General features: G+C 36.6%; 1 protein-coding gene across 1 annotated transcript; it reads left to right on the forward strand.

Annotated features, from left to right (window-relative positions):
* Positions 1-8,033: 8,033 nt before the first annotated feature.
* Tas2r13 (taste 2 receptor member 13) lies at positions 8,034-8,951 on the forward strand. Its single transcript, XM_038317914.1, has one exon. The coding sequence runs from the start codon at positions 8,034-8,036 to the stop codon at positions 8,949-8,951; it is 918 nt and encodes a 305-aa protein (XP_038173842.1).
* The last annotated feature ends 2,336 nt before the right edge of the window (positions 8,952-11,287 follow it).

The following is an 11,287-nucleotide window of genomic DNA, read 5'->3' on the forward strand; positions in this document are numbered from 1 at the left end:
CAATATGCAGAAAGAGTTGTCTTGCATACTGAAACTGCACAATTTATAACAGATGATATGGAGTTGACTTCATTATTCATCAAAGGTGCAAGACATAATCAGGAATAGGCTTTGTCATATATGTCTATATCTATCTATATATCACATCCAATCCCATACAGGTCTCCAGGTCCTCTAGCACATGGTAATACAGAAATTGATCAATTATTGATTAGAAGTGTGTTGCAGGCTCTGAATTTCATAAAAGACATCATGTCAATAGCAAAGGTTTAAAGAAAGTTTTCTACTACATGGCAACAAGCTAAAGAGAATATAAAGAGGTATCCTACTTGCTCTTTCTACAATAAAACATTGTTGCCTGCAAGGAGTAATTCTAAATGTACTCAAAGGAATGAAATATGGGAGATTGATGTGATCCACTTTATGGAATTTGGTATACCCACACCATAGAGACGTATTAAGTGTTTCAATGGGTAGCTGCCTTGATCTGAGAAAAGGCTGATTCATTAATCACATATTTACTAAAAGTTATGGCCACCATGGGCATTCCTATAGAATTAAAGACAGACAACGGTCCAGCATATATATGTAAGAAAACGAAATGGATTTTTTTTTTGCTTATTATAATATAAATCACATTACTGGTATACCAAATAATCATACAGGTCAGGCAGTTATAGGAAGAGCAAATCATACTATAAAGGATATGCTGAACAAACATAAAGGGATGGAAAGTATCTCCAGGAATAGATTGCATATTGCCTTATTAACCTTGAATTTTCTTAACACTAATGAGAAAAAGCAACAGCAGCAGAGAGACATTGGATAATGGAAAAAGCTTTTGAATTGAATAAATCAGTATATTTCATGGTTGTGTTGACCTCACAATGTAAACCAGGAGATGTACTACATTGTGGAAGGTGTTTCACTGTTGTTTCCACAGTAAAAGAAAAATTGTGGATACCATCAAAATTAATAAAGTTTTGCTTTGAAAGGTAGAAACCTCTTAAAAAGAGAAATGACAGCTCATCCACAATGGTGACAACCACACAAGTGGTAAGGAAAGCCATATAGGGTTGGGGTAGGGTTCTGCACTTATTTTTGCAGGAAAATATCACGTCGGCAAAAACTCAAGAGACCCTGGATGTTTTAATGCTGACAGAATGAAAAATAACTATTTACTAAGGATCATCTAGAAAACATATTATGGAGTAGAATCAAGGTACTGCTTATACTTACATTTACACACACACACACACACACACACACACACACAAAATCAGCTGGTTTGGGAGTTAGACAATGATTCTGTACTTGTCTAAATTCAAACATGTGGTTAAAAGGGACATTCAGAGTTTCTGTGTCATCAGGAGCCATCTGGTATGGGACAGAAGAAAGACTAGGAAAAATTTTACTTTCTTCATGCCTATTTTGTCTATATCATATTCTTCATTGAATGTATGTTTATATGAATGATGCTTAAGTTTTCCACAATGAACAATAGATTTTCCTACAGATCCGTTTCCTGTAGTAATTGTTGAAATTTCCAGGAAGAAGATGGGGCCCCACAGCAACAACTCCCCCTAGTAGATGACATCATGATGCTGACACTGCTACTATAAGACTGCTTTGTTGGGTACCAGCTGCTGAAATGGTGCACCTTCTTATGATGTTCTGGCCAGAACTTAAAAACAAGATAAGAACTTAAAAACAAAACAAACAAACAAAAAACCTATTGACTGCTCAGAAATTATTTGCAAATATACTAGATAATAACTTTGAAACTTAACCATCACTTTATTTTTGCAGGATCCCATTAAGAGAACATCACCCCCATGAGAGCAGGAAGCAATTCTAGAGGACAATGCCCCCATCACAAAAACTTTGTCATTAGTTTTGGGAACACTGTTTAGGGGGTTTTGGTTATTACTTGTACTAGATAGAGGGTTGGGGTGAAAACTATGTTTGCTCAAGAAAAAGTGAATAGCAATAATGGGTAATAGAGTGAATACTTGTGACTATTATTCATGGATAATTTACATTGGTATAGTTTTTAATATACTGATATGAGTTCAAATTATATTTGTTATTTTTGTTTACATTATTTGTACACATATGCAAAGTTATTCTGTCATATTGTATATATGCATGTTTTTACCTCTGTTTAGACATTTTGTATATTGACACAACTTTTAGGATATATTTTCATATTGCATTATATATTACTCCTACCTCTGATCAAGATATGTATACATTGTTTACATTTTAAGGTCATTGTCCTCATTTGTTTCATATTGTTTACAGATTATTTAATATTCTGACATGAAGTTTTAGTCTTTAAGTTATACAGGTATTAAATATTATAGGTCAATAGTTGTTCATGCTTGTACATGTAGTAAGATTAATTAGGTTCTTTAGATACATAGAAATTGTATTCTGTCTAGATAGGTAATCTTCAACCACTTCAAGGATCTGTGGAACATGGCATTTAAATAACTTGGGGTTCTTTTGACATGAGACATGATTGTTTCTAGCAGTACCAATTTATTCCCAAGAGAATGTTGAATACCAAAGACACTCCACTTTGAGCTTGTTTTCTTCTTGGGAAAACTGGCTTTTGCTCAAGGAACTGACAATGCCTCAACCACTGACAATGTACATGGTATCAGGAAATGGATAAGCTGAACTGTCAAATCTTTCTAAAACAGGGTAAGATGATTTTCAAAAATTTCCTGCCTCTGAAAATGATCTTTCAGTTTCACTAGGCCTTAGTCAAAAGTTGGTTGCTTCAACATTGCAAAATGAGACTTTGGGTGATTGCTCAGGTGACTAATTGTCTACATCATATATTGCTCACTTTGGAAGCTACTTGATTGTACTTTCTTTCTGCCTGCTCAACTAATATTATCTCTCATCTCAGGCCTTCGATGGGTTTGAAGATTAGATAGTTGTAGTTACCATACTATTATGATCTAGCCAAGACATTTCCTTTACAAAACTTAGACTCCATAGGATAAAATGTTTATTAAAACATTTAGCATATGTTCTTTGTTTAATATTGATTATGCTGATTGATATACTTGATATCTGTTCCTAATGTATATAGATTTGTATTGGGTTTTGAACTCTCTTATTTAAACAAAAGTGGGAGGTACTGTGGAAGCACATTTGCTCCTTCAGCCAATAGCCTTTAAGATATCAGCCCACTTGGGTGTCATTTCTTATACTGTAAAAGCAGCGGTAAATGTGTGCCCACTCTCTTGCTTCCAGCTTCCACTTCTGGCTGCTAGACCCTGTTCCTGTTCATGCAGAAGACTGTTTTCTAGGACAGTGAGGGGTAAGTTTCCCCCTTAAATTAATAACCCTTTTATTATTCACAATTCTAAACTGGTGTGGGATTGTTTTATGACTTATGTCATCATAACACATATACAGAAGGACATCCTACATCAGTATTTGAAGGTCTATATTTTAATCACATTTTAAAGTTTATTTTTGTTCATCTTATTTATTTTATTTTTTATTTATTTATTTATTTATTTTTTTGGTTTTTCGAGACAGGGTTTCTCTGTGGCTTTGGAGCCTGTCCTGGAACTAGCTCTTGTAGACCAGGCTGGTCTCGAACTCACAGAGATCCGCCTGCCTCTGCCTCCCGAGTGCTGGGATTAAAGGCGTGCACCACCACCGCCCGGCTTCTTTTGTTAATCTTATTGATTGTTTAAAGCATCATTTTACTATGTAACAGAGACTGGTGTTGAACTTATCATCATCTTGACCCAGAATCCCAAGTGGTGAAATAATTAGCATACAACACTATGGTTAACTATAATTATCTCTTTATGCTACAGATTAATGCTATTTATTGAAATACAACAGCAAATGATACATGTTCTTTTAATTTTTAATTCTTTTAAATGATAAATGTTCTTTTAATTTTATTTTTTAGAATATCATTCATCAGTCTCCTTTTTTTCATGATATCAAACAATATATTTTCCGTTTTACTTTCTAGTACATTGTACCAGCAGATAAAAACAATACAAAAACAACTATGGAGGTTTTCAGTTATTTTAAGAATACAATTAGTTCTGAGACCAAAATGTTGGAGAAATCCTTTGTCTTGTTTCTCAGACTTCTCCAGACACAGGCCAGCCTTACTACTTTCTCAGCTCTTCCAGCCTAACGTTTTAGACACTTCACTTCAGAGGTTCTGAACCTGCAGATTGTGATCCTCTTGGGGTCACACAACAGAAAACCTGTATAACATAATGATCCATAACAGTACCAAAATTACAGTTATAAAGTAGCAATGAAATAATTTCATGTTATGGGGTCACCACAACATGAGAAATTTTATAGAAGTGTTGCAGCATTAGAAAGGTTGAGAACCACTGCTTTATATGTTTAATATTTCCTCCTCCTGATCTTCTTGCCCCTCACAAATCCACTCAGACATTTATTTCATTTAGTTCTTTGTTAAGTTTCCTGAAATGTAGGCCTCCTCTGAGGACAGGACACCAAATCATAAGCCCCATAACTCACTCTCACAAAGTAGATGGAAAAAACAATTATTTTGGAGAAATAGTACATATGACATTCAGGTTATCCTCCTGCTCTCCTGTTCTCTTGTTTTTTTTTTCTTATTTTTTTATTAAAAATTTCCATCTCCTCCCCTCCTCCTCCCCCTTTTCTCCCCTCCGTTCCACCCATACCCCCACTGCACCCCTCTCCAAGACAAAGAACCATCAGGGTTCCCTTCACTATGTTAAGTCCAAGGTCCTCCCAGCTCCCCCTAAGTCCAGGAAGGTGAGCAACCAAACTGACAAGGCTCACAGTGAGCCCGTCCATGCTGTAGAGTTCATTCTCATCACCGTTGTCCTTGGTTTCTCAGTCCTCCTCCACCGTCAGCCACATTCAGAGAGTCCGGTTTGGTCCCCTGTTCCATCAGTCCCATTCCAACTGGACTTGGTGGTCTCCCATTAGATCTGTCCCACCGTCTCGATGGCTAAACGCACACCTCACGGTCCTGACTTCCTTGCTCATGATATCCCTCCTTTTGCTCCTCATCAGGACCTTTGGAGCTCAATCCGGTGCTTCTATGTGGGGCTCTGTCATTTTCTCCATCCAGTGCCAGGTGAAGGTTCTATGATGATATGCAAGATATTCATGAGTATGGCAATAGGATCTGGACATTTCTGGCACCCTCTCCTCAGCTGCCCAAGGAACTAGCTGGGGGTGTCTTCCTGGACACCTGGGAACCCCTCTAGAGTCAAGTCTCTTCCAACCCTAGAATGGCTCCCTTAATTAAGATATATAATTCCTTGTTCCCATATCCACCCTTCCTATATCCCAACCATCCTATTCCCCCAAGCTCTTCCCATACTCTGCTTCACTTTTCTCTCCCCATACCCCATCCCCCATCCCACCCCACCCCCAAGTTCCCATTTTTTTCCAGCAATCTTGTCTACTTCCAATATCCAGGAGGATAACTATATGTTTTTCTTTGGTTCACCTTCTTATATATCTTCTCTAGGATTTTTTTTACGAATTATAGGCTCGATGTCCTTTATTTATGGCTAGAAACCAATTATGAGGGAGTACATCCCATTTTCATCTTTTTGGGCCTGGGTTACCTCATTCAGGGTGGTGTTTTCTATTTCCATCCATTTGCATGCAAAATTCAAGATGTCATTGTTTTTTACCACCGAGTAGTACTCTAAAATGTATATATTCTACACTTTCTTCATCCATTCTTCCACTGAAGATTCCATCTAGGTTGTTTCCAGGATCTTGCTATTACAAATAATGCTGCTATAAACATAGATGAACAAATGCTTTTGTAATATGATTGGGCATCTCTTGGGTAAATTCCTAACAGTGGGATTGTTGGGTCCTGGGGTAGGTTGATCCCAAATTTCCTGAGAAACCTCCACACTGCATTCCAAAGCAGTTGAACAAGTTTGCATTCCCACCAGCAATGGATGAGTGTACCCCTTACTCAACATCCTCTCCAGCAAAGGCTGTCATTGGTGTTTTTGATTTTAGCCAATCTGACAGGTGTAAGATGGTATCTCAATGTTGTTTTGATTTTCATTTCCCTGATTGCTAAGGAGGTTGAGCATGACCTTAAGTGTCTTTTGGCCATTCGAACTTCTTTTGTTGAGAATTCTCTGTTCAGTTCAGTGCCCCATTTTTTTAATTGGGTTAATTAGCATTTGAAAGTCTAGTCTCTTGAGTTCCTTATATATTTTGGAGATCAGACCTTTGTCTGTTGCGGGGTTGGTGAAGATCTTTTCCCAGTCAGTAGGCTGCCTTTTTGTCTTAGTGACAGTGTCCTTTGCTTTACAGAAGCTGCTCAGCTTCAGGAGGTCCCATTTATTCAATGTTGTCCTTAATGTCTCTGCTGCTGGGGCTATACGTAGGAAGTGGTCTCCTGTGCCCATTTGTTGTAGAGTACTTCCCACTTTCTCCTCTAACAGGTTCAGTGTGTTCAGATTGATATTGAGGTCTTTAATCCATTTGGACTTGAGTTTTGTGCATGGTGATAGACATGGATCTACTTTCATTCTTCTACGGGTTAACATCCAGTTATGCCAGCACCATTTGTTGAAGATGCTTTCTTTCTTCCATTGTGTGCTTTTAGCTCCTTTATCAAAAGTCAGGTGTTCATAGGTTTGTGGGTTAAGATCTGGGTCTTCTACAACCTACTCTTTGGGAATATAATATTTGTAAACTATACTAAAAATGAAAGGAATGGACCCATGCTTTCCATAATGAAAATAAATTCCAAAAACACATATAGCAATGAACAGAGGTGATAATATTGGAAATAGCTAACTTTGCAGAAGAGCAAGAAAATTAAGGTGTTTGATGCAGTGGCACAGAGAGAAACCTTGAGAAATGAGAACAGAGGAAGAAATGAGAGATCTGGTTATTTAATACTTCAAAGGCATTGGAAGAAACTGTCACTTTTGTGTGTGACATTTAAAGACTTTAAAAGCTGTTGAGAAGAAAAGTGCCACAATCAAATATTTTTAATGAAGGTTTTTATTTTATGTATATGAGTGTTTGCCTAAATACATGTTTACCAAGCACATTCATGTAGTGCCTGTAATTGACGCTGAAAGAGGACATTGTTTCCTCTGGGTCTAGTGTTAAAAATGGTTGTGAGCTTCCCTGATGTTGTTGGCAGTTGAACCTTGATTTTCTGTAAAAACATCACATGATCTTAATCTCTGTGCTATCTCACCACTCACTAAAGTCTAATTTTAATTAAAATGACTCTTTTTGAGACCATAGAACATACCCTTTGCTATTCTCTTAACTATTGTTAATATGTTTGCATTTTTTGGTTAATTGTGGTCAGAAAGAAAGATGCACACTGTGGGTAGTAGATAAAATGTTGAAAGTGTGTGGTTCCTAGGCATAGTATGCATCACTGGGTGGTAAGAGGCATAGAAGAGAAAGCCTGGGATTTTGTACATGAGTTTCTTGCAGCTCAAATGTTGGAAAATTGGGGTTACAACTCATTATGAACCTAAGGCCTCACAGAGTGCTACAGAGCACTCCTCTTGTGGTTTATAAGTTACCGGTAGTGATGTTGATAGACTGAAAATATATCACTGAGCTAAATTTTGGATAAATCATTGAATCATATTGTTTTAATCTTTGCCCCTCATAACTTAAGCTGCAATAATCAAATTTTCTCCAACAGAGACAATGCAAAGCAATGAAAGAGTGAAAGATGATATAAATTTGTTTGCATGTTAGCAAACGACACCTGGATGTCCTTCATGGTTTTCTGTGACATACTTCACACTGTAGAAGGATATAAATATCTTATACCTCATTGAGAACAGAGAAAAGGATTTCACAAGAACACATGCAGAATCATTAACAAAGCTTCAATACTCTCATTGACACTAGGTCAGTCATTACAAATGAAGCAAGAATTGAATGCTTAGTTGTGAGTGAGAATGCACAAGCTGTTTCGTCTTTGCAGATAGCCAGCAGTGAATCTGTTTTGTCTGGACATGGAAAGTACCCTGTTCAGCATCTTCACTATAGTCATCGTTGCAGAGTTTGTTTTTGGAAATCTGAGCAATGGATTCATTGTGCTGACAACCTGCATTGAGTGGGTCAGGAAGAGAATGCTTTCCTCCATTGGTTGGATCCTGCTTTTCTTGGCCGTTTCCAGAGTGGTTTTGATCTGGGAAATGTTACTAACATGGCTAACATATATGCAGTATTCATTTGCATTTGTGGCTGGAACAGAATTAAGAGTTATTATGTTGTCCTGGGTAGTTTCCAATCACTTCAGTCTCTGGCTTGCCACCATCCTCAGCATCTTTTATTTGCTCAAAATAGCCAGTTTCTCCAGGCCTGTTTTTCTTTATCTGAAGTGGAGAATAAAGAAAGTGCTTCTGACCATCCTTCTGGGAAATGTGATCTTCTTGGTTTTCAACGTAATGCAAGTATACAAACATACAGAAGAGTGGAGGCATCAATATGAGAGAAACACAACCTGGAATTTTAGAACAAGTTGGTTTTCAAGGGTTTCAAAGCTAATCGCATTCAAGATGATTATGTTCTCTTTAACACCAATCATGGTGTCCCTGGTCTCTTTCATCCTGTTAATCCTCTCCCTGTGGAAACATCTCCAGAAGATGCAGCTAAATTTCAGAGGGGAAAAAGACTCCAGCACAAAAGCCCACATGAATGCCATGAAAATTATGGTCTCCTTCCTTTTACTCTATGCCTCTTATTTCATATCCTTTTTTATATCATTTATTCCTATGGCACACCAAAAAGGACTAGATCACTTGCTTAGCCTGACAGTTGGGCTTTTCTACCCTTCATGCCATTCATTTATCTTGATTTTGGGACATGCTAATTTAAGGCAGGCCTGTATTTTGGTGCTGAGGCAGCTGAGATGTGAGAAAAACCATTAGAAGTTCACTGTTAAAAAAGGTAGTCCAACAACATATTAGGCATATAGAGCTCACTCAGTGGTAGAGCCCTAGGCAAGCATAAGTATTGAAAAACATATAATTTCTCAATTCTTCTATATATGGAAGATGATATAATAAATTCCTCAAACATTTAGAACAACACTAAAACAGTGTGCTCTTGTATATAGATCTAAGAATCAGATTTTATGAATGCATGCTTTTTACCCTAGGCATGATAGTATAATCATGTAAACTAAAATGTAAGTAGGCTGATCCAGGCTGAAATGCATAGTGAGACCTGGGATGAATCTTCATCCATTTGATAATTATCTGAAATCAATATCATTATAGGCATAAGCAAAATTTTGACACTCTGAAACAATTTATCATACCTTATCATATTGTTTTGGGAGTAAATTAGAAAATTTAAATAAAGTTAATATCTATCAAAACTAAAGAAGTTACACTCTCTCACACACACATACACACACACACAAACACACACAGGAAGACTAAAACCTATACTCTAGGATGTGGGAGGTGGCTCAGTAAAGTTCTTTCTTTGCAAGCATCAGGATCTGACTCTCAATCCCCAGATTCAACAAAAAGCCTGGCTTCAAATTTCAATGCAAAATATGTGTGTAAAATATAGCCCATACCAAGAACACCAAGAAAACATTTTCTTTCTTGAAAATTATTAGTTGATATCCTTTTTAAAGCATGTATAGATTTTACTATTTAAATAATATTTCACTTGGAACATGCTCCCTGAACTTTCTGAATACCAGAAGAAATAAATCCATCCACATCTCAGGTTTGGGTACACTTGCTTGTAATCCTGAAGTTGAACTATGCCAGTCAGTGATGAAGGAAGGCAGAGATAGTCCATAATCAAAATACCCACTGTGCCAGAAACTTTCCTGATGATGGCTTCAGTTATAGAATTAATAATAAGGATATTGGAAATGAACTCATCATGCTGATGAACAAACCTGACTGGGCCAGGAGCTGGATGATTTCTCTGGACTTTGTTCTCTCCTGTGTGTGTGTTTCTTTAAGATATGCTTTTGTGAACAAAAATTTTGTACATCTATTTTGATGTAAGCTGTAAGAAATAATTTCAGTTTAAGAAGTTCTTCATTTTGAAATACTCTGGACATGATCCGAATATTTCTACACAGCTTGCAACACCTGCTTCAGTGTCTTCTATTCCCTTAAAATAGGCAACTTCTTCAAAACCCTATTTTTTGTGGATGAGACAAGGAAATACCAAAGTACCTCTGTGACTGATGGAGTAACAAAACTCTATTGATCAGTCTTTCTGATTTTTCATGGAATCATTAAATTTATTCAAGAATGGTCCAAAATGGAAAAAAAAACTTAATTGATTTTATAGAGACTCTAGCTGATTTTTAGCATATTATGTTACTTTAGATTCCTATCATAATTTTCTAGTGTGTTTGATTTTGCTTTTCCTTCTAATAATTTTGTTATGGAGTCACACCAGAAGAATGAAACTACAAGGCATTTATGCTAGAGATTTGAGCAGTATGGTCCATATGAAATCTGTGAAAACTATTGTCTTATTTCTACTCTTATTTGTTAAGTATTCCATAAACAACATTCTGATGATCTTGTCCTACAAGCACCTGTCTACTTTGTAGAGAGTGTGTTGGGGAAGACTTTACCTTACATACTGGCATTTTAAAATTCATTGAGGCATCATTTTCTTCTGATTTCATGGAACAAAGAAAATTGAATCAGGACTTTTTTTGCATGCTGAAGATGTTGAAGTGTGTCAAGGGGTAGGCTTTCTCTTGGTACTGTGATCAGGGCCAGTATGACTGGTGAAGTTCTCCGGGAAAAGAGGAAGAAGAATAAACACTTTACATCTACCCTCCACACTCCCCCATTCTTGAAATAAAATCTGTCTATATAGACTTGGATTTCCTGTAACCCACTTTGTAGACCCGACTGACTTCAAACTCAAAGAGATATACCAACCTCTGACCCTGAGTGCCAGAATTAAAGACATGTGCCACCACACTGGTTACATACATCCCTTTTACCTTATCCTTTTTCTTTCATTCTGTCATATTCCGCATTATTTAAAATATTTTACTTTATTATATAAAAGGAAAGTATTTCTATGTTATTTGAATTCAATATGAAAATTTTGATTTACAAGTAATTTTAAATCAATAAATATTTGTTTTACCAAATGCACCACAAAACAGAATAATTCTTTTTAAAATTGCACTGATAATTTGAATAAATATTTGATGAGAGAGAATTAAAATATGTGAAAGATTATGGTATGGATTCTGTGCATTCCT

Source organism: Arvicola amphibius, chromosome 2 (assembly GCF_903992535.2).
Source record: "Arvicola amphibius chromosome 2, mArvAmp1.2, whole genome shotgun sequence".
NCBI classification, from domain to species: Eukaryota; Metazoa; Chordata; class Mammalia; order Rodentia; family Cricetidae; genus Arvicola; species Arvicola amphibius.

Excerpts from the sequence above, each read along its gene's own strand:
- Tas2r13 (XM_038317914.1), top strand. The coding sequence starts at position 8,034 with ATGGAAAGTACCCTGTTCAGCATCTTCACTATAGTCATCGTTGCAGAG.